We start from the raw sequence: 20,935 nt of genomic DNA on the forward strand, positions 1-20,935 counted from the left end.
TCATTGTCTATAAATAATTAAATACCAAACATTTGAACCCCACAGCTACAGACATGAACATGGCTGCTTCTTACATCATCATTGTCCTCCTTGTATTCACTGCAGGTATATTTTATCAGTTGGGCTTGCATGATTTCTGCATGTGTATATGGAAGTTTTGCTGTCTTTTTTTATATGTTTGCACTTCCAACTTTTATTTTCATGCTTTGATTCTTCTTTTGTTTACTCGATTGAAAATCACCCCAAATCAACGAACAAGAGTATGGGTGCCTTGCCTTCTACTATGTGGCTTGATGATCCAAATTGTTTGTTGTTTATTTTATGAGTCAATTCTTTTGTTTATTTGTTTGCTTGTTTTTCATTTGCCATTGTGAGTAAAATTCTACGAACTAATTCATCTAGGATGATGGTTTATTAGGGACCCTGATGCCTATGGTGAAAGGTGACATTTGCACAGAAGATTTGGGTGCATGCGATGATGGCTGCAATTCAAGGTGCACATCTGGACATCCTGGGGCTAAGGCCGGTTGCGATTTGAACAACAACACCCCAGTTTGCAGATGCTACTTCGACTGTCCACCTCCATCTCCACCGCCATACTCAAAAACTTGCAAACTGAGTTTGGGAATATGGGGAGAAAACTGCTCTGACGAGGACTGCAACTCAGAGTGTGCTGCTAAATATCCTGGACCCCAACAAGGAATGGGGTACTGCTATAGCGTTGGAGCTCCTTTTTATACTTCTTGTTTTTGCCAATACAAGTGTTAGCTTTCAGCAGCTTGATTGATTTCATTGTCGCCAACAAAATATTACCATTCAGTACTTGTTGGCACCTGTTGGATATTTCTGCTATTTAAAATTATTTATTTATTTTGGATTCAAAATTTATTTATAATTATTCTTAAAAAATTATTGTGAAATGTTATGTTGGTTTTCTTGTTTTTATTTTTTTGCCAAAGTTAGAAAGAAAGAGAAGGAAAAGTTAAACACACAAGTATCATAGGGCCTTGAACCCATGACCGCTTGGGAACATGCCAAAGGACTAGGTCAATCCAACCAACTAACACCATTAGTCGGCCCCGTTTGGTTCATGGGAAAGGAGACTTGGGAATGGGAAACCAATTGCTTTCCCATGTTTGTTAAGTCTATGTATGAGAAATCGTTGCCTGGCTCATGGGAAAGTAGGGGGGAAATTGAAGCCATCCTCCTAAAAAAAAGCTGCTTCTGCTGTGCTTTAAGAAGAATCAGCTGTAAAGTAAAGCAGTTAAACGTTTGGTAAACTGTAATTTTAAAAGTGCTGTGAGTATGAAAAGCAGTGTCAGAGCGTTTGGTAAATTTTACCGTAAAAGTGCTGTAACTATTTATAATGACTAAAATGGACATGATGCTGAAAGTGCTTTTTACTAATCTGTTTGGTAAAAAATAAAACTGTAAAGTGCTTTTATACTTTTCTCCCTAAAAATTATATTAATCTTTGCTTAAAGAAAAGAAAAATTCAAATTGAATAAACTCCAACAAAGATAATTATGTATTGAATAAATTCCAACAAAGATAAAGAGATCACCACGGTAGTAGGTTCATACACCATCCTTGATATTGAATAAGTAATAAACATTTTTTTAAGGTTTGAATTGTAGCAATAAAAACAAATTGAAACTAGGCTTAAATAAATGGAAATAAACAAAATGTCTAAGAAGATGCATGCATTAAACTTGCAGCAATCTTGTTCCTTAATGTTTCTAGTTCTTGTGCTCCAGGCCCTTGAGTAATATGATATTCTTCTTGTGCATCACCCTCCATCTCCATTGCATTTGGGTTGTCATTCACTTTGTCAAAATGAATATCACGTTGGGCATGCCTCCTTATATAGTTGTGATTACTATCTTCACTTGCTTATCGAATGGATAGCTAGGCATGTCTCGTAAAATACTATACTTTTTCTTCCATACACCAAAAGTGCGTTCAATGACACTCCTAAGGGAAGAGTGTACGTGATTAAATACTTCTCTAGAACCTGTTGGTTGAGTACCCTTACGGAAATCTAGAAGATGATACCTTTCACCTTTATATGGTCCCAAATACCCACTCATTTGTGGGTAACCCGCATCCACAAGATAATATTTTCCTGTAACCAATAAGATATGTTTAATTATAATATAAATTGAAAGTGAAAAATTTGAAGTTTAATGATATGCACATATTTGAAACATTACCATTTGGGGGTTTGGGAAAATTTAAAGCATTATTTCGTAACGCTGATAAAAATACTCTTGTATCGTGTGCAGTGCCTTCCCAACCTTCACATGCAAATATGAATTGCATGTCAAAATTACATGCACCCATTATGTTTTGAGTCGGTATTCCTTTCCTGCCAATATATGGTACTTGATCTTCATGAGGTATTGAGGCTTTAACATGTACGCCATCTATAGCACCAATGCAATCCTACAAACAATAAGAGAAACATTTCAATAAATATTACTTTGTTCCTAAAACAAATGATAAATTGTTGTATCTAATTTTTACCTTAAAATGGGGCATATATCTTGAATCTCTCAATATCTCTTCCGGGACTCCCTTAAACTCAGGATCCAATGGTTTTATGATATCAACGGCCATAAGGCATACAATATCAAGTAATTTACCAAAGAAATATTATATTACAAGTATGCAGATTATATAAACATAACATTTGAATGAAGAAGAAGATGAAGAAAAATAAAGCCCATTGACAACCAATGGAGCCCTCGCAAACCAGTAGAAAAATAAAAAAATAAAAAAGCAAGAGCAGCACGTATATAAAAAGTTTGAGAGATTGAAGAGATTGAAGAATCTACCTTGTGAAAGAGATTGAGAGAGATTGAGAGAATGATTGTCTCCAAACTTGGGAGGCTACGTGAAGATGAACTTTGGTGTCTGTAGATTTGAGAGAAATACGTGAGGATAGATTTCTAACCTAATAAGGGTATTTGTGGAATTGCAAAAATTTCATTAAAGGGAGCGCGCTGCTTCAATTAAAAGCAGCTTTAAAAAGCAACCCCGAGGTTGCTTTTAAAAGTTGCTGTCAAAAGACCATTGCTTTTAAAATAAGCATGATATTTTATTTTTACCAAACACCTTAAACTGCTTAACTTTAAAGTTAAGCAGGTTTTTGGGGAAAAAAAGCAATCCCAAACGGGGCCTTGAACCCATGACCGCTTGGGAACATGCCAAAGGACTAGGTCAATCCAACCAACTAACACCATTAGTCGGCCCCGTTTGGTTCATGGGAAAGGAGACTTGGGAATGGGAAACCAATTGCTTTCCCATGTTTGTTAAGTCTATGTATGAGAAATCGTTGCCTGGCTCATGGGAAAGTAGGGGGGAAATTGAAGCCATCCTCCTAACTTGGGTTTTGTTTTCCCTCCTCATGGGAAAGTTTGGGAAAATGAGCTAACATTAAATACATATTTTTATGACCATTTTATCCCCATTAACAATTTAGAATTACAATATATCATTAAATGCATTATTTTTTTATTTGATTTAATATGGGTATAATTGAAAATTTAGACAAACTTTGTTTTCCATTTCTACTCAAAACAAACATGGGAAAGAAAATAAAGTGATATTTCTCGGTTACTTTCCCAGCATTACCAAACGTGGGAAAGGAATCTTCCATTCCTACTCCCCATTCCTTGGGGAATGACATGGGAAATAGTTTCCCCTAAATACATTCCATAAACCAAACGTATGTTAGTTGACGTACGTAGCCCTGTTTCCCAACACTCGGATGTCCAGCCTTTTCATTCACCCTTACCCCTAATCCCTTCTACTACAAAAATCGCAATAGACGACATTTTTGTTACCATCGTCTTTATTCCTTGAAAACCATCATATAATCAACACTGATTCCTGCATAATTAGAAAATGAAAGTACCTCATTTTAGCTGCTTTCCCTTATAGCTTTCTTTCGCAGCAATTTTTAATAATAAGTGACTTTCTCATAGTTTACCAAATGAGTTGGGCTTCCCAAATTTTTTTTAAAAATCACTTATCACCCCAAATAAGCAATGCCGAAACGAGCACTAATAATCTAGGTGGTATATGTGCAAATTCTCATAAGGAAATTTTAAGAACAAAGGTAAATAGTATGAGCATTTCTTTTCGGAACTTGGAAGAGGGGGAATGGACCTGTGAGAATTCTTATTCTTAAAAATGTTAATATTTTATTTTGGTAAGTATTAAAAATTATAATTATTTTATGAAAGTATATGTTTTATTTAATGCAAATTCAATAATTTTGATGATATTCTTAAAACATGCTTTTAATATTTAATTCTATTCAATGGTAGTAGGATTTTTGTCCTTAGCTATCTAGAGTTTCATGCATGGTTATGTAATTGAGTTAATACACTCCACGTAGTTAGCATGTGTCAATCAAATATGCATTATTATTATTCTATTATATATATATATATATCTTATTAAATATGTATATATGATGCATGATATTCTTATTCAATTAGTATTAATGTATGCATGCTTAGTCTTTGATAAGTATAGCTACGTGTAGTCATTACTGTTATGGATATGCTTAGTCATTGTTAGTATAGTATGTGTCAAAGAAAAACAAATGCTTAGTAAGCATAGCTATATACTAGCTCTGTCAATTCACCAAAAAAGATTGTATAGGATTGGAGGAATTAGGAACTACCTTATCTACACAGCTAGACCACCGCATTAATATAACTTGGATGGTAAGTATTGTAAACCGCCAAACACCATCCAATAGGAAGGGAGTCACTGCCGACATACTCCTTGTATATATATAGGACATTAAGTTGCACAACAAATGCAAACAAAGAAAACGAGAAAGAAATATTGGTAGAGAGAAAAAGAAAGAGAGAGAGTGGTAATAATATTCTTGGAGGAGTTAGAGGTCGGAGCTTGTGTTTTCTTAACTTGGAGCAATGCTTTGGAATCGAGGTAGGGATTTCTTGGGAGCCTTTACATAAGATTGATTTAATTAAATTTCGTGAGCTCTATATTATGTGTGATTTTGTATAATGTTCTTGATATGAGATATTTATGTATTGTGAACTATTTGAATAATGTTGGCATAATTATATCATGTCATGGTAATTGGTTGGAGTTGTTGGGTGGAGAAGATAATAATGGAAAAGAGGGTAATGGAAATAGTCTTTTGTGTAGTTGAGTCTAACTCTTGGCAGGTACCAGGTCTCAGGGATCCCACAGTGCACATAATTTTTATTGGGTGATTCGGGACTGGCGAAAGGGAGTTAGACAAGATGACTAACAAAAAGGGGAATTATGGGATGGTTGAAATGGGTGTTAGTTCATATATATGGGCATTCGGAACCAAGTGGTATAAGCATGGTATGGGACGTGCAGGTCTGCTTGTCCAATTATATGAATTAACGGGGGTAGATGAAGAGCATTCATGCATTATTATTATTAATGTGATATTTGGCTATATGATTGCATATCACCTAATTTAGTTATATCAATCTACTGTGGTAAGGTCTCATATCCCTACTGAGCTGCGGTTGCTCACCCCTCACCCTATTTAATTTTTCAGATGAATTAGTGGGCAAGACGATGACTAAATCGATTAAGGCTGAATTAGAGGAGAGTAGTAGAGCTTTATTTATTAATTGTAAAGTTGTAAGATTTTGGAGCTATTTTTATAAGAGAAGTTTATTTTAAACTCATATTTCGGCATCTTTTTATTTTATTTTAGTTATTTTATTTTCTCACGCACCAGGCATAGGGATTTCCACCAACCCCCAAGTTCGGGGCTTGACAGGACCAACGTTTTAAATGGTAAAAAGTATCAATTTATAATATCTAAATGGTAAAAAATATCAATCTATAATATCTAATTGACATAAATGTTAAAATATGACACAATTATTGAGTAAGGGATTTTCCATTAGAACCATGATCACATTTATTATTTCTTAATTAATTACGACACTCTCTTCATCATGGAAAAAAATTCCCAAAATTTTCTCATTCTTTATAAGTAGTTAGATAGAAAGGATAAGAATCACACAAACACTCCGATATAGGGATTTTATGAAGATGGCTACTCTCTCTCGATCTTCTTGCATCATCATTGTTCTCCTTGTCTTCATCACTGCAGGTATATTTTGTCATTTGGGCTTTCATGATCTTTTACGAATGTGTATGTCGAAATTTTACTTTGGGGATCAATAAAAGCTAACTAATTAAGCGTAGAGATTGTTCCACTCTCTTTTTCCTGTTTGCCCTCCAACAATTGTTTTTATCTGTTAATTCTTCTTCTTATTTATAATTAAAAAAATGGTTTTCATTTAGCATTGATATTAAATAATTAATACTACCTAATCTAAGCTGATGTTTTACTTAGGGACCCTAATGCCCATGGTGGAAGGTGACGTTTGCACAGAAGATGTAGGTACATGTGGTGATGACTGCAGTTCAAGGTGCGCATCTGCACATCCTGGGGCGAAGGCTGCCTGCGTTTTGAACAACAACATCCCAGTTTGTAGATGCTACTTCGACTGTGGACCTCCAGTCCCACCGCCATACTCAAAAACTTGCAAATTAAGCTTGGGAATATGGGGTGAGCGCTGCTCTGAGGAGGACTGCAACTCACAGTGTGCTGCCAAATATCCTGGACCCCAACAGGGAATGGGATACTGTTATAGTGTTGGAGCTCCGGTTTATACTTCTTGTTTTTGTGAATACAAGTGTTAGCTTTCAGCACAAGGGTTATGGACATTCAAATAAAGGGGCTAATTAATAATTTCATTGTGGTAAACAAAATATACATGATTTATTTTCTTTGAATTTTTGTGAGTGTCGCTATTGTCACCCACTAGCTCTAATACGGAGTCCCACGTGCCTTCCCAAGTGGTTCCCGCACTTTTGAAAAGTACTAGTCCTCATTTTAATCCTCAAATTCTGAAATCAATCAATGTGGTCCTTCATCTTTTGTTCTACACATCAATTTGCTCCTTCATGTCGCATTACGACAAAATTTTCGTTAAATTTAATCACATAACCAACTTTAAATAGGTACCTTCATAAGAATATAGCTCATTTAAGTTCTTAAACTCATAGTTTTGCTCAATAAGGCCATATTCTCTCTATTTATGTAACGACCCGGTCCTAAATAAATTATTAATTATTAATTTATTCAGATAAAAGACCATTTTGCCCCTAGAATATTTTATTAGGTTTAAAGTTGACTTTTGACAGGAAAGGAATCTGGGAATTTTGACGGTACTGTTGCGTAGAGAACGGCGAGATGAGTTCATAGACACGTAGTGGGCTCGAATCAGAATTGTAACGAAGAAGTTATGAGCAAAACATCACCAGTGGCACAATCGTAATTATCACGAAAATGGTTTGATAAAAATCTGATCTCTCTCTCTCTCTCTCTCTCTCTCTCTCTCTCTCTCTCTCTCTCTCTCTTCTCTCGTGACGACGACCCACCGCCACGTTTTGGTCGGCCGTTCCTCGTCAGCCACCAAAGCGACGGGGCGGTACAAAATGACCGGGCCATCGTCCTCTTCCGGACCAGCCCTTCCCGACATTGGCCGCCGCTCGGTCGTCGAAAAATGGGATTTTTAGGACGGTTTTCGCTCGAAACTTTGCCAGCTCTGATCTCTCTCCTCCGACCGCCATTTTTGGCTATCAAGGTATGGAAATTCATCCATTCTTTATAATCTAGCTGATGGTGGGTAGGATTTCATTAATTTTGAGCGTAGGCAGTTTGATTTTCGAAGTGAAATTCGACCAGTTTTGGGATCACAATTCTGGCCACTTTCGGCCATTTTTCGGGGTATGTTCAAGAACAAAAGCGACTCCAAATAGGGTGTTAAACCTAAGGTAGGAACCTTGAGTCGTGATTTTGAGTTTTTCCGGCGAAGCGTTATCGCTTTGGACACAAATGCGCTTCCGGCGCATGTGGCGGCGTGTGGGACACTTTTTGGCTGGTCTTAGAGTATTATAATAATCCTTATGTCGTCCCGAGTATGACGGTATGCTAGGATATGGTTTTGGGTATTGTTTGATCATCGATCTGATATCGCATATTAGGCGTTATCTGGGTTTAACATGTTTGAACCTTTGGATCGACACCATTTCATTATATTGTGATCTAGGCATTCCTAGGATCATGTAGGAATTCACGGATCATGGATTAGAGTCCCGAATGTTCCAATTTAATAACTTAAAGTTTGTGTTTTATCATGACCGTCCGATCAGGACCAAACTTGCAGGACGTATATCTTAAACCTTGTGGAACCCATAGGAACTTTCGGATAGTAAAATGGAGGTCGTGGGTCCCACAGGCCCAGTTGACCAAGTTTGGGTAGTTGGACCCCTCGGTTGACCACGAGTCTTCTGAGGTAGTTTCAACCTTCGAATAGTATTAGGATAATATTTTAAACGGGTCTTAAATTTCTATTTGAGTTTAAATGGGGAACTGGTTCAATACGGATTTTTCTTTAAAGGTTGTTGCTTATCATTAATTAAGATTATATGATTATAAATAAAGCATAATGCTCTAATTATAGGGTACAATACTTTAGGGAATTTGTGTGAAAGTAAGTGTTGATTTCTATTAAAATGGTTTTAGGATCTTTATGGAATTTATACTTATGTGCATAGCCGTTGGTCGAAAAATAACATTATTTCCATTAATTAAATTACGTTGCAGTCTACTATAGGCTTGTACCGTTAAATTGTGAATATCTCTATTATTAGTTTGGCTAATTGAGAATTATAATTACTCGGAATGCGGATTAAATATATGTTGAGTACCACCCAGCAGATACTAAACTTTTCATACGAGACGTTGGATTTTCCGGCATATGAGAAGGATATGTGATTTGATAGTCTCACACGTGGCGTTGGATTTTCCAGCATGTGAGACACTTCCCATACGTGGCATTGGATTTTCCGGCGTATGGGAAGGTTATGTGATTATAGGGTCTCACACGTGGTGTTGGAATTTCCGGCGTGTGAGACACTTCCCATACGTGGCGTTAGATTTTTCGGCGTATGGGAAGAGTATGTGACTATCAAGTCTCACACATGGTGTTGGAATATTCCGGAGTGTGAGACCCTGCAATTTGTTATGGATTATCACACGTGACATTGGAGAATTCCAGCGTGTGGTAAAAGAACAGGGAGAGGAATAAATGATTGTTACAATATTGGAAAAGTCAGATGTGGAAAAGGAGTATTTTTGTTAGGATGTGATTTAAGGAAAATGGAAAAGAATAATTCTAGAATTTACTATTTTGTATTGCTGTAATGGATTGTATGTGGATGGAACCAAAATTTTTGTTGAAAGAACTATGTGTGGCTTGATCCCTCAGTAAAGATACGTAGGTAGCCTGGGGTCTCACCCAGGTGCAGGCGCGGACTAAATTCTATTTATGTTGTTTTATTGAGATTGGTTATGACCTTCTCGTTGGTCCTGAAATTTGGTTGAAAACGAGATGCGATTAAATAATTGTTCATACTCCCGTTTGGCTGCGGGAGGATTGTGTAAATGTGTTCTGGTCACAATAGGTATAAAACTTGTTTTGGATTGTTGTACGATTTGAACTGAGGCCTTAAACTACTTGCGCCTGTGTTAGGAGGTTAAAACCTCATATGTTGGATATTTGGGAAAGTTAGATGATGTAAATTGCCTTTGGCATTCATAATTATGTTTGAATTTATTATTTTGCCTTGTTTAGGGTATTATTTGGCCTAAGGAATTTGTTGGTAGTTTGGTTATGGATTATTTGAGGCCAGAGGCCGATTTTGTGAATCGCATGAAGTTATCTTATGCTTGCTACCGGTTGAGGATATTAAATGTGTTTTATGCAGGTTGAAATTTTTGGAAATTGTTCAATTTACAGGGGAGACTCAGACAAAATTTTGGTAGGAAGTCTCGGTCTTTAGTAAGTGGACCCGGCATCGGTGTGATGTCCAAATTTCCATAGGATTCGTCTCGGGTTTCGAGGAATTCGGGGCGGGTCCTATCAATTTAAGGTTTTATATTTGGGTTCCATCAAGGATAACAGATAGTCTTGTTGAAAAAATACATGGAATTAATTTTTTTCATGAGGGGATAAATTGTATTTCGAAGGAAAACATCTTTAAAGTTAGTCGAATATTTTATGGAATCCGACGAGAGAGGCCAAACTAATGTGTGGACCAAATTAAGGACCATATTGATTAATTTCAAAATTTGAGGACTTCAATGATCCAAGCCGCCTATTTCTCAAGTCTTTATTCATAGATGGATCATCATATGGCGTCCGCATCATAATAATGTTCGGCCGTCCACGTAGGAGAACTTCTATATATACGCATAATAATCCAAGCCGCGTATTTATGCCTTGTTCAAGACTAGGTTGCTTGCTGCTATTGCATCTATTTATATACTTTTGCTCTTTTTTACCTAATGATTGTATTCGTGCTATGAATATTTCAACTGAGAGCTAGCTCCTCTTAACTCTTCATCTCTATGGCACCCTTGATCTCTGTACAACTCCTCATTTGAATCATAGTAGCTGAGCAATAGTCTTCACAAAGATGACAGTTCATCAACCTTGAGCTCATCAACTCCCAATGTATTGCTTGATACCTAGCTACTCAAGGTCTTGGATGTTCAGCATTCACCCCTGCGTAAAGGGCGATGAAGCCTCCTTATTTTGACACAGATTCAATCAAACAATATTACAAGAGGAGCTATTAATGCAAAACAAATACACCATTGTCCTTGGGTGAATATATTGAAATGAGAATTTGTTGGTGATTGAATGTGGGAGACAATGGGTCACCCGAAGGGGGAGACAGAGAGGGAGTAAGGGAGAGAGGGAAAAAGAGAGCGGAGAGAGAGAGAGAGAGAGAGAGAGAGAGAGAGGAAGATGTGTGGTTTTCGTTGCCGGTGGTTTGTGGATGAGAGCGAAGCTAGTGATGACGATGAAGGGACTAGAGCGTTTGACTTGGGTTGAATGAAGCGTTGGGTTTTGTTCTTTGTTTTGTTTTTTTTCTTCTTTTAGGCCAATTAATTTGGGGCATTGTCATTCATACTTTATAGAAAGAGTAACTGGAGATCGATTTGTGTGCATATGTTCCATGTGTGGAGAAGAATCCTCTAGCTATCCCTTAATCCATATTTCATTCACAACTTAGTTGTTTGTTGCTGTCAGTTTTACTTTAGTATAAATCGTCAAAACTCCCCCCAATCATTGTTCCCTAAACTTAGTTTTCAGTTTAATAAGTTTATGTTTGTGTTGATTAGTATCCCTCATAATCCCCGGAATAGAATGATCCCTACTTAGCATAATTTATAGGGTTTAATTTGTGCGTTAGTGATTTCTCACGCCACTTATATATTTAAATTGATTATATATATATAATTAACTTGGTATGTGTTATATTTTCAGAAATTTTTCTTATTAATTATTAAAAATAAGTATATTATAATAAGTATATGTTTTTTTTAATGATAGCCTTATCTTGTTGTTACTTTCTGCATATTAATACTTGAATGGCTAAGTTCAATAGTCTAGTTGTCATCTAAATCTTTAGACGTGCAACACTTTAGACTCACTGGTGTAAAAAAAAAGACTCACATGTGTCATTATACCTAGATGACTAAGCTCTATTTTAGCATGAGGTTTTGGCAATCTAGTAACATCTAAACTTGAAGCCAAACCTTATCAACTGCCATACATTGGATCAATTGAAGGAAAGTAGTTGCCACGTATGTAGTACTATAAATAGGGGCCATTCCATTTCATCTTGAAGAGCAAGGCATGCATAGTTTACATGAGAAATAAGAGGGAAAGAAAGAAAGAAAGGAAGGAAAAAAGGACGAGAGAGAGAGAGAGAGAGAGAGAGAGAGAGAGATTGCTGATGAAATTCTTGGCGGAGAAAGAGAGTGTAGCTTGTGTTTTCTTAAACTTTGAACTAGCTTTGTAATTAAGGTAGGGGGTTTTTTGGGGGCCTTTACATAGATTGATTTAATTAAATTTCGTGAGTATTATATTATGTGTGGTATTACAGTATGGTTGGTATTCTTTGTTATTGGGTATTTACGTGTTGTTAATTAGCATTATATTATTTTATTAATATTGACATGTTCATATGTTATCGGAGATGATTAGAATTCTTGGGTTGATAAAGAAAGTATGGAAAAAAGGGTAATAGAAAGGATTTTTGTATAGTTGAGTCTGACCATTGTAGGAACAAAGTTCAAGCAAGCCCGTATGCATAGTAGAATAGGATATCGGTGGTATAATTGTTGATTATGTGATTTTGCATGCCATTTAATTTAGTTATATAAATCTACTGTGGTAAGGTCTCATGTCCCTATTAAGAGGTGGTTGCTCATCCCCACTCTGTTTAATTTTTTAGATGCATTAGTGGGCAACACAAGGACTAAACCAATTGAGGCTGAATTAGATGAGAGTGATAGAGCTTTATTTATTTTTTGTAAAGTTGTAAGATTTTGGAGCTATTTTTATGTGAGAAGTTTATTTTTAAATTCATGTTTCGGCTTATTTTTATTTTTATTTTAACACGCAACGGGCGAGGGAACACCGACCCCTGGGTCCGAGGCGTGACACCATATTTCCCCTTTTGTTAGTTATCTGGTCTAACTCCTTATCGCAAGTCCTAAATCACTCAATAAAAACCATGTGCACTATAGCATCCTTGAAACTTTGTATTATTATTATTTTGTAAATAAATTAAACTGCATAATTTTTTTGAAAAGGGGGAGGAGGCGGTGCTAGACTCGGAGTTCCTTCCACGCCTCTTTTTTTTTTTTTTTGGTGAAATAGGGGTATAAAACCCCAGAAGAGAAAAAAAACAACTAAACAGAATTAATAAAATGGGTCTTTGTAACCCCTAAAGAGTCATCCAACAACAGAGGCCCAAGCCAAGTCGGATTTTCCTCAAGAAACCAGCACCCCAGATCAATGTCGTGGCTCCAAGCAGCCAATCTGTCAGCTACAGTGTTCTTCTCTCTGTAGATGTGGTGAAGAATGCATCTTGGAATTTGGCTCATAAGTCTCTTGCAGCTGCTACCCAATACAGCCATAGGATGACAAATATTCAGATCATTACTCAGGATAAGATTAACGCTTCAACAACAATATCCATTATTCTTCTTGTGATAGCTAATTTTAGACCAAAAAATAAACCCCACAGCTCAGCTTCAAGGATTTGTCCTTTCCCCAGGTTGACAGCAAAACCACCAAACCAGTTACCCAGGTGATCTCTAATAACTCCTCCAGCTCCAATGGACCCCGAACTTCTCATGAGGGAACCATCCACATTTAGCTTTAACACACCATTCTCAAGGGGGGTCCAGGCCAAACTAACCTGGATTTTATCACCTCCCAATTGATTATTAGTAGAGGCCTTGATCCACTCCTTGGTAGCAGACATAATCAGCTCTCTAGGATTGAAAGGCAAATCATCCTTATTTTTGAAAATAAAATCATTTCTCCATTTCCAGAGGTGCCAGCAGATGACACCAAACAGAGTTTTCCACGGGATCTGCAAGAACATATTCTTAGAGCAAAAGTTCTTTGGCGCAGCTAGAGGTGCAGCTCAGCTTGGAAAAAAGGAACATTCTGGTTAGTGTTCAGAAAAAGATTCCACACCCTTTTAGCTATAGTGCAGTCCCTAAGAATATGTAAGGTAGATTCAGTATGCCAATCACAAATGCAACAAGCAGGGTCGCCAATGAAAAGCATGCGCGTATACTGCTCATTGGATATGATTTTTCCTTCATACACCAGCCATAAGAAGAAAAGAATCTTCGGGGGTAATTTGAGTTTCCAAATGACTTTCCACCAACCACTCCATCCCTGAAAAGAGCAAGTTATAAGCCGTCTTGATAGAAAAAAGACCATTAGAAGTAGTTTGCCAAATTTGACAATCCTCCAGAGTACCCCCAAAGTCAGCAGGGCAACCAATAATTTTCTGCACCAGTCTTCAGGGAGCACGCTTCTCAGCATTTCAACATCCCACCAACCATCCATAAAAAAGTCAGAGACTAAAGTGTCCATACTAGAATCAGGGTTAACCTCCACCATATGGATAAGAGTTTCATTGGCAATCCACTTATCCTTCCAGAAGCTAATATTGTCCCCTTTCCCAAGCCTCTAGATCAGACCTTTCTCTAGAAGTTGAGAGCCAAACACAATACCCTTCCAGGTGAGAGAGCAATTTTGTTTGAGAAGTAAATTGGGATCACAAGGGGAGTGGCCCCTTAGGTATTTTTTCTCAAAAATCTGGGCCTATAACTCATCTTTTTTTAAAAGTCTCTAACCAGTTTTAGCTAGCAGGGCTTTGTTCATGTCGTGAGTTTTTTTGAAACCCAGACCCCCTTTACTCTTAGGTCTGCACAACAGATCCCACGACAAAGATGAACCTTAGTCTTTTTGTCACTACCTCCCCAAAAGAAATTGCGGTTTAATTTATCCAGCCCATCACATATGCTCATGGGCAGCTTGGCAGTTTGCATGGCAAAAACAGGAATATCGGAGGTGATGGCATGGATTAGAGTTGCTCTACCTGCAGAAGAAAGGACTCTGCTTTTCCAGGAAGCAAGTCTGGCATGCATCTTGTCAACCAGATTGTTGTAGGTAGTCTTGGTTACCCAAGCGTGAAGTAAGAGCATCCCCAGTACTTACCCAAGTTATTCGTGGTACTTACCCAAGTTATTCGTGAGAGGTGAACCACAAATGTGACTAATATCGGACGCTAAATCCTTGCTAATATTTGGGGAAAAATCGCAGATTTCTCAAAATTGACAACTTGGCCCGAGGCTCTACAAAAGTCATCCAGACACTGCTTCATAATATGAGCTTGTTGAGGAGTAGTTTCTGCAAACAAAATCAAATCATCAGCAAAGAACAGATGGGAGACATACGAGCCACCCTAGGAGGATTTCACAGGTTTCCAATTGCAATTCTTCACTGCTTCCACAATGAGGTGAGAAAACTTCTCCATGCAAAGGACGAAGAGGTAAGGCGAGAGGGGGTTTCCCTGACGGGTGCCATTCTTAGGGGTGAAAGTCTCAGTGAACTCCCTATTGACACAGACTTGATAAGTAACAAAAGAAACACAGTGAGTGATCAGCTGGATGAGATTTGCAGGTAAACCGACTTCCTTGAGAACTGTCCTGATAAAACTCCAGTTTAATCTGTCATAGGCTTTAGAAAGGTCAATCTTCCAAGCAATAAAACCTTTTTTCCTTTTAGTATTTCTGAATTTAAACATGAGCTCTTGAGCAATCAGAATATTATCAGATATATGCCCACCTGGGATAAAGCTTACCTGATGAGAACTGACAAGCTTAGCCAAAAGAGGTCTCAATCTGGCCAAGATCACTTTAGAAATTACCTTGTACAGAGTGCAGCAAAGACTAATTGGTCTAAAATGCATCATAGACATAGGGTTATCTATTTTAGGGATGAGAGTTACCAAAGTGGCATTCAAACCTTCGGGGATTCGACATTCCCTGAACGCTTCGGTGACAAGGTCGAAAATATCATTACCACAAAGCTGCCATTGATTTTGATAGAAGCAAGCAGGAAACCCATCCACTCCCGGGGTTTTCAGGCTACCAATATTGAAAAGACTTTCCTTGACCTCATTGATATCAATACTAGCCACTAAGGGGTTGAGCTCATCCTCCCTTAGGCTGGGGAACAGCTTAGGCATGGGAGTATTGGTGTTATCCGGCTGGTTCGAACAAAAAAGCCCCATAAAGTAGTCCACCGCTAACTTCTTTAGCTCAATAGCTTCCTCTACCCAAACTCCAGCATTGTTCTTTAGCTTTTCAATTTTGTTCCTGCGTCTTCTGACAATAGTAAAGAGGTGGAAAAACTTAGTATTTCGATCACCCTCCTGTAGCCATTTGACTCTTGACTTTTGCTGCCAAAACAAGGCTTCTTGGTCTAAAATGATATTGTATTCAGTCGAGAGAGATTCCTCCAGTTGGGTGAGAAATCTGTTAGGTCTATGGCACATACCACGTTGGATACCTTTGAGACGAGCAAGTAAACGAGCTTTTCTTTGCTTCAGATAGCCAAAAACAGCAAGTTTCCAATGCTTTAGAGGTTCCACCAAACTACGAGACTTCGCAAGGGCCAAGCCAGACCCTTGATTCCATTACTGAGAAATAAAATCATGGAACTGGTCATGCTTTAACCACATCGTTTCAAACCTGAAGGATCTTCGATTTGGGCAAGGCCCAATGCCTCTGTGAAATTGCTTTTTGTTTGCTGTGTGTTGCGTTGTTTTGCACGCAAAGACACCGCATTCATTTTTTAAAAGTCCCTGGCCAAAACGACTCGTTTTGGACCAGGGCAATGAACAAAAATAGGGATAAAGCCTTATGTCTTGCGGATAGGAACCCAATGCCAAAGTACAATTAATATTATTAATAATTTAATATAAAGAGAGTCCTAAATTGAATTGAAGAAGTCAACAGACCCAAATCTCAAGGTCTGTGTTTTTTTTTCTCTCCTTTTAATCTTTTTTTCTTCTGGTTTTTTATTTCTATTTTTTTATAATATGTTTTTTAATAATATATATATATATTTTTTATGTGGCTCTCTCTGTATTTTTTAATTATAAAGTTATGAAACATTACTAGTAATCTTCAATTGAATATTGTCCCTTCTCTAATAAATTCTTGGGTCCGCCACTGCCGGTAATATTCAGAGGTTGGTGTCCAAAGATGAACGCCCCTTTAGTAGATTGAACGTTCTGGTTTCTCACCCATTCACCGACCTTATCACTTACTGACACGGCTTGGGAGGGTTGCAGCCAGGGGCGGTCCTACACCTAGGGCAAGCCTACCCAAAAATTTTCAAAAATAAAAAATACCCATATAGAGTAGGCCCATCCATGTGAAACATACAAACCATTGCCCACCCATGTGAAACATACAAACCATGCCTATCCATGTGAAACATACAAACCATGCCCATCCAAAAAGTAAGCCATATGTCTTTTCTCTTTAATTATCTCCTCTTTAATTATCTTCTCTTTAATTTCCTACCCCCAAATTTTAAGATTTTGTATATGACAACATTGAATTTAATATATTCTAAATAGGTTAGAAGTTATGTGCTCTAATCTATTTTAGAGTTTACTTAAAGAATGAATTATAATTTGCTGACTTTGTTGAAATTAATTAGGTTTTTGATTTTTGGAATTCTGTTGAGATGTTTGATTTGATATTGGTATTTTTGAGATGTTTTGATTTGTTGTTGGTATGTTAATGTTTGATTAAAGGCATTGATGCTATTATGAGGATTTATTCGATTCTTTGTTGAGATGTTGGATTAAATAGGTTCTCTTTTGTTATGTCATATCACAATCCGAACCCCAAGAAAATAAAGAATTTGTTGGAAATTTTTTTAAATGAAAAATAATAGGTTTTTTTTTTTCTCTTTACTTCTATTTATGTATAGAGATGCATTTGATGGTAAGGCTCATTATGTCTTCCTACCATGTGTATATTTTTATGTTTATTAATGAGATTCACTCATAACCTCGAGTTTTTAATGTAAGTTGCAGCACATTGTGTCAAGCTTTCCTTTGTTCAATATTACAGTCTGAGTATTGTCTTTAGGATTCACTCTTTTCTGCTGATCAGTTGCCCCTCTGGAACTTGAAGCCATACTTCTGTTTGAGATATCTTTCATAGCCGGTCTACCTCCACCTTTAGCTTTGTTAGACTTGGTCCATATTTTCACCCCAGCATCATAATTAATCTTATTGGTCACCTTATTGGTTGGGATGACATCGACAAATGCCTCCGCGGATTCTGTTCCAAACTCTTCAGTAATCTTCTCGAGAGCATCAAAACGAGAGCCATGGGGCTTAAGGCTGTTACTTTCCCCACCCCAAATTTTTGCACCGGTCTTAGTTTTCCTTCTAGGTGGAACGTTCATCCACGGTCCCCTCAAGTTCTCCACTACCTCTTCACCACTTTCCTTTTCCATAATAGTATCTTGTCCCACTTGTTCCCTACTTGGGTCAGATCGATTCCCTTCAGGCATTTCTGTAGTAGGCTTCCTTCTTTGCGTACAGCTGTCACTTTTATGTCCATATAGTCCCAATGATAGCAGACTTCATACTCAATGCTATACCAAATTTGATTGATCTGTATAAAGGCATCCAGGGGCTTGGTCATATCTAGTTCAATACAGAGTCGAGCAAATTTACCTCTGTTCTGGCTTGTGGTGAGAGCATCAATTTTCAGTAAATTACCCAGTAAATTACCAATTCTATTGAGAGCCGAGACATCAAAGCATTCCAACTGGATAGCGGATACTCTGATCCAGGCTGCCATTCGGGTGATGCGTACTGTAGCAGGGCATGGCTCAAAGGTATCGATCAGTCAGAGAAGAGGCGAAGTGTGCAAACCAAAACCCAGTAATCTTTCGGCTTTCTTCCACTCTCTCTCTCTTCTCTCTCTCTAATTCTTACTTTTTACACTCTCCCTCTCCCACGCCTCTTTGATGCCCCACATAATGAGAAACTCGTATATATTAAGGAATCCCAGTTCAATCTATTCCACCGATTGCTGTAGATAATTGGTTTCTCTTGAAAAAAAAGAAAAAAAAAAAAGGAAGTAGTGGGTTTGTTCAGATTGCTGTAGAAAATTCACTTGTGTTTATCTTTTCTTCATCTTGGTAGTGCTGGAGAAAATTCAGGACGTAGTTAAAAAGTTTATCCAGTTCAAATTTTTAAAGAGTTGAAACTATTTAAAATCATATGTGTTAAGATTCTTCTTTTTAAAGAGATGAATTATTTTTGTATATGTGTCAAACTTTGATTTGTAGGAAGTAGGAATGCTAAGGAGGGATTAGTGTCCATAAATCAGTTCTATAAAAACCAATACCATATCGTCTGCCACATCTATTCATAACCTACTCAAATTTTGAAAAAAAGAAGAACGATGGTGGTGAAAATCAAAGGCTGCTATGTTCTGAAACCCTCTACACCAACATTGCAAGGTAGCCTAGCTCTCTCAGAATCGGATCAAGTTGGCACCGTAAGTCATGTTAGCATTATCTACTTCTACAGACCAGACCAAAATTTTGTCTCACAACCTGACGCCACTGTCAACACTCTCAAAGACTCATTATGCCGCGCATTGGTGCCATTCTATCCACTAGCCGGTCGTTTGCATTGGATTGGTGGAGGCCGTCTCGAGCTCGATTGCAATGGCATGGGGGTTCAGTTCATTGAAGCAGAGTCCGATTCAAAACTCGATGACCTTGGTGACTTCTCTCCTTCTCCAGAATATGACTATATTATCCCCACTGTAGACTACACCCTCCCAATTCATGAACTTCCTATATTGCTGGTACAGTTGACTAGGTTCAGGTGTGGTGGTCTTAGTCTTGGCTTGACTATTTCACATGCTGTTGTTGATGGGCAAAGTACATTTCATTTCATTTCTGAGTGGGCTAGGCTTGCAAAGGGTGAGCCAATTGGTGTAATGCCGTTTCTGGATCGAAAGGCCTTTCAAGCTCGAACACTCCCAGCTGGAAATACTCTAGGGCTTGACCACTCAGAGTTAGACCGTCTACCCCTTTTGCTCGGCGAATCGGATAATATCGAGGAGAGGAAGAAGAAGACCACTGTGGCCATGTTGAAGCTAACCAAGCAACAAGTTGAGAAACTTAAGCGAATGGCAAACGAGGGGAATGATTACAATAATTCTGGCACTAAGCGGGGTTACACAAGGTATGAGACTGTGGCAGGGCACATATGGAGATGTGCGTCTAAGGCTAGAGTTCACAGAAATGAACAACCTACGGCAATGGGAGTTTGCGTTGATTTGAGGAGTCGTATGCTACCCCCATTACCCCAAGGATACTTTGGAAATGCCACATTTTATGGGGTTGCTAGAAGTCTTGCTGGTGACTTGGTGTCCAAGCCATTAGGGTACGCGTCGAGTAGAATAAGGGAGGCAATCGAGAAGGTGTCGAATGATTATGTGCTGTCCGCCATTGATCACTTCAGGAACCAACCGGACTTGACTAGGTTTCAAGACCTTCATGCTTTAGGGATTGCCGAAGGGAATTTTTATGGAAACCCTAATCTTGAGGTTGTGAGTTGGTCGACACTGCCTATATATGGGCTTGACTTTGGATGGGGAAAGGAAATTTATATGGGTTCAAGAACATATGATTTTGATGGGGAATCCTTCCTCCTTCCAAGTCCTGATGGAGATGGTTCTATGGTTCTGACTTTGTGTTTACAAGTGGCCCATATGGATGCTTTCAAGAAGCACTTCTATGAAGATATTATACTGCATAAGTTATATAGCAAGCTATAAGCTGAGAAATACAGAGCAGATATATGGAAAATATATATATAATATCAGCTTATTAATTGGTCTTCAGTGAGAAACATTTTCAAAAGACATTTGGCTTGAAGATGGTCCTCCATGGATCAATGTGTTTCTTCAAGCTGATGCTAATAATCTAGAGTTGTCATGATCTTTTGTTTGTAGCCATAATGGAGCGTGTGGCACTCTTTTTCCTTCGTCTCAGGTTTTGTCCCACTGGGTTTTCCTGGGCAAGGTTTTAATGAGGCCACGTTTGGTCGCTCGAGTCTGTAACCTTTCACAATTTTAATGAACATTTACTACTTCAAAAAAAAAAAAAACGTACCTATGGACGATTGATTTCTCCAGCCAAGTAAAACAGATGGTTGAGTTTCTTTCTTTATAATTATGTATGAATAATGCAATGCATGGCAGTAGGTGAATCTTATTACTGTGAAAGATGTAATCTGCATTGTAATTCAAATAATTTTAGTAAATTCACATCCTGGTTGGTGTTATTTTACTAACCTCTTGGCAAAAGCTCTGCCAATTGGCTTATTT

The 20,935-nt window shown here is 37.9% G+C and overlaps 2 protein-coding genes and 2 pseudogenes across 4 annotated transcripts; 3 read left to right on the plus strand and 1 right to left on the minus strand.

The window, feature by feature from the left end:
- Positions 1-53: 53 nt before the first annotated feature.
- On the plus strand, positions 54-768 carry LOC148920040 (defensin-like protein 182). Its single transcript, XM_089044526.1, has 2 exons — positions 54-105; positions 419-768. The coding sequence occupies exons 1-2, from the start codon at positions 54-56 to the stop codon at positions 766-768; spliced, it is 402 nt and encodes a 133-aa protein (XP_088900652.1).
- Positions 769-1,505: 737 nt separating this feature from the next.
- LOC148920041 (uncharacterized) lies at positions 1,506-2,797 on the minus strand (annotated as a pseudogene). The gene is made up of 3 exons (XR_016123740.1): positions 2,527-2,797; positions 2,214-2,445; positions 1,506-2,125 (listed from the first exon to the last, which is right to left on the minus strand). The product of XR_016123740.1 is annotated as an uncharacterized LOC148920041 (transcript).
- Positions 2,798-6,087: 3,290 nt separating this feature from the next.
- Positions 6,088-6,744, plus strand: LOC148920042 (defensin-like protein 182). The gene is made up of 2 exons (XM_089044527.1): positions 6,088-6,148; positions 6,395-6,744. The coding sequence occupies exons 1-2, from the start codon at positions 6,088-6,090 to the stop codon at positions 6,742-6,744; spliced, it is 411 nt and encodes a 136-aa protein (XP_088900653.1).
- Positions 6,745-17,633: 10,889 nt separating this feature from the next.
- LOC103323576 (spermidine hydroxycinnamoyl transferase pseudogene) lies at positions 17,634-20,780 on the plus strand (annotated as a pseudogene). Its single transcript, XR_016124482.1, has 2 exons — positions 17,634-18,468; positions 18,879-20,780. The product of XR_016124482.1 is annotated as a spermidine hydroxycinnamoyl transferase pseudogene (transcript).
- The last annotated feature ends 155 nt before the right edge of the window (positions 20,781-20,935 follow it).

Source organism: Prunus mume, linkage group LG2 (genome assembly GCF_029339155.1).
Source record: "Prunus mume cultivar Tortuosa linkage group LG2, ASM2933915v1, whole genome shotgun sequence".
Classification (NCBI taxonomy): Eukaryota; Viridiplantae; Streptophyta; class Magnoliopsida; order Rosales; family Rosaceae; genus Prunus; species Prunus mume.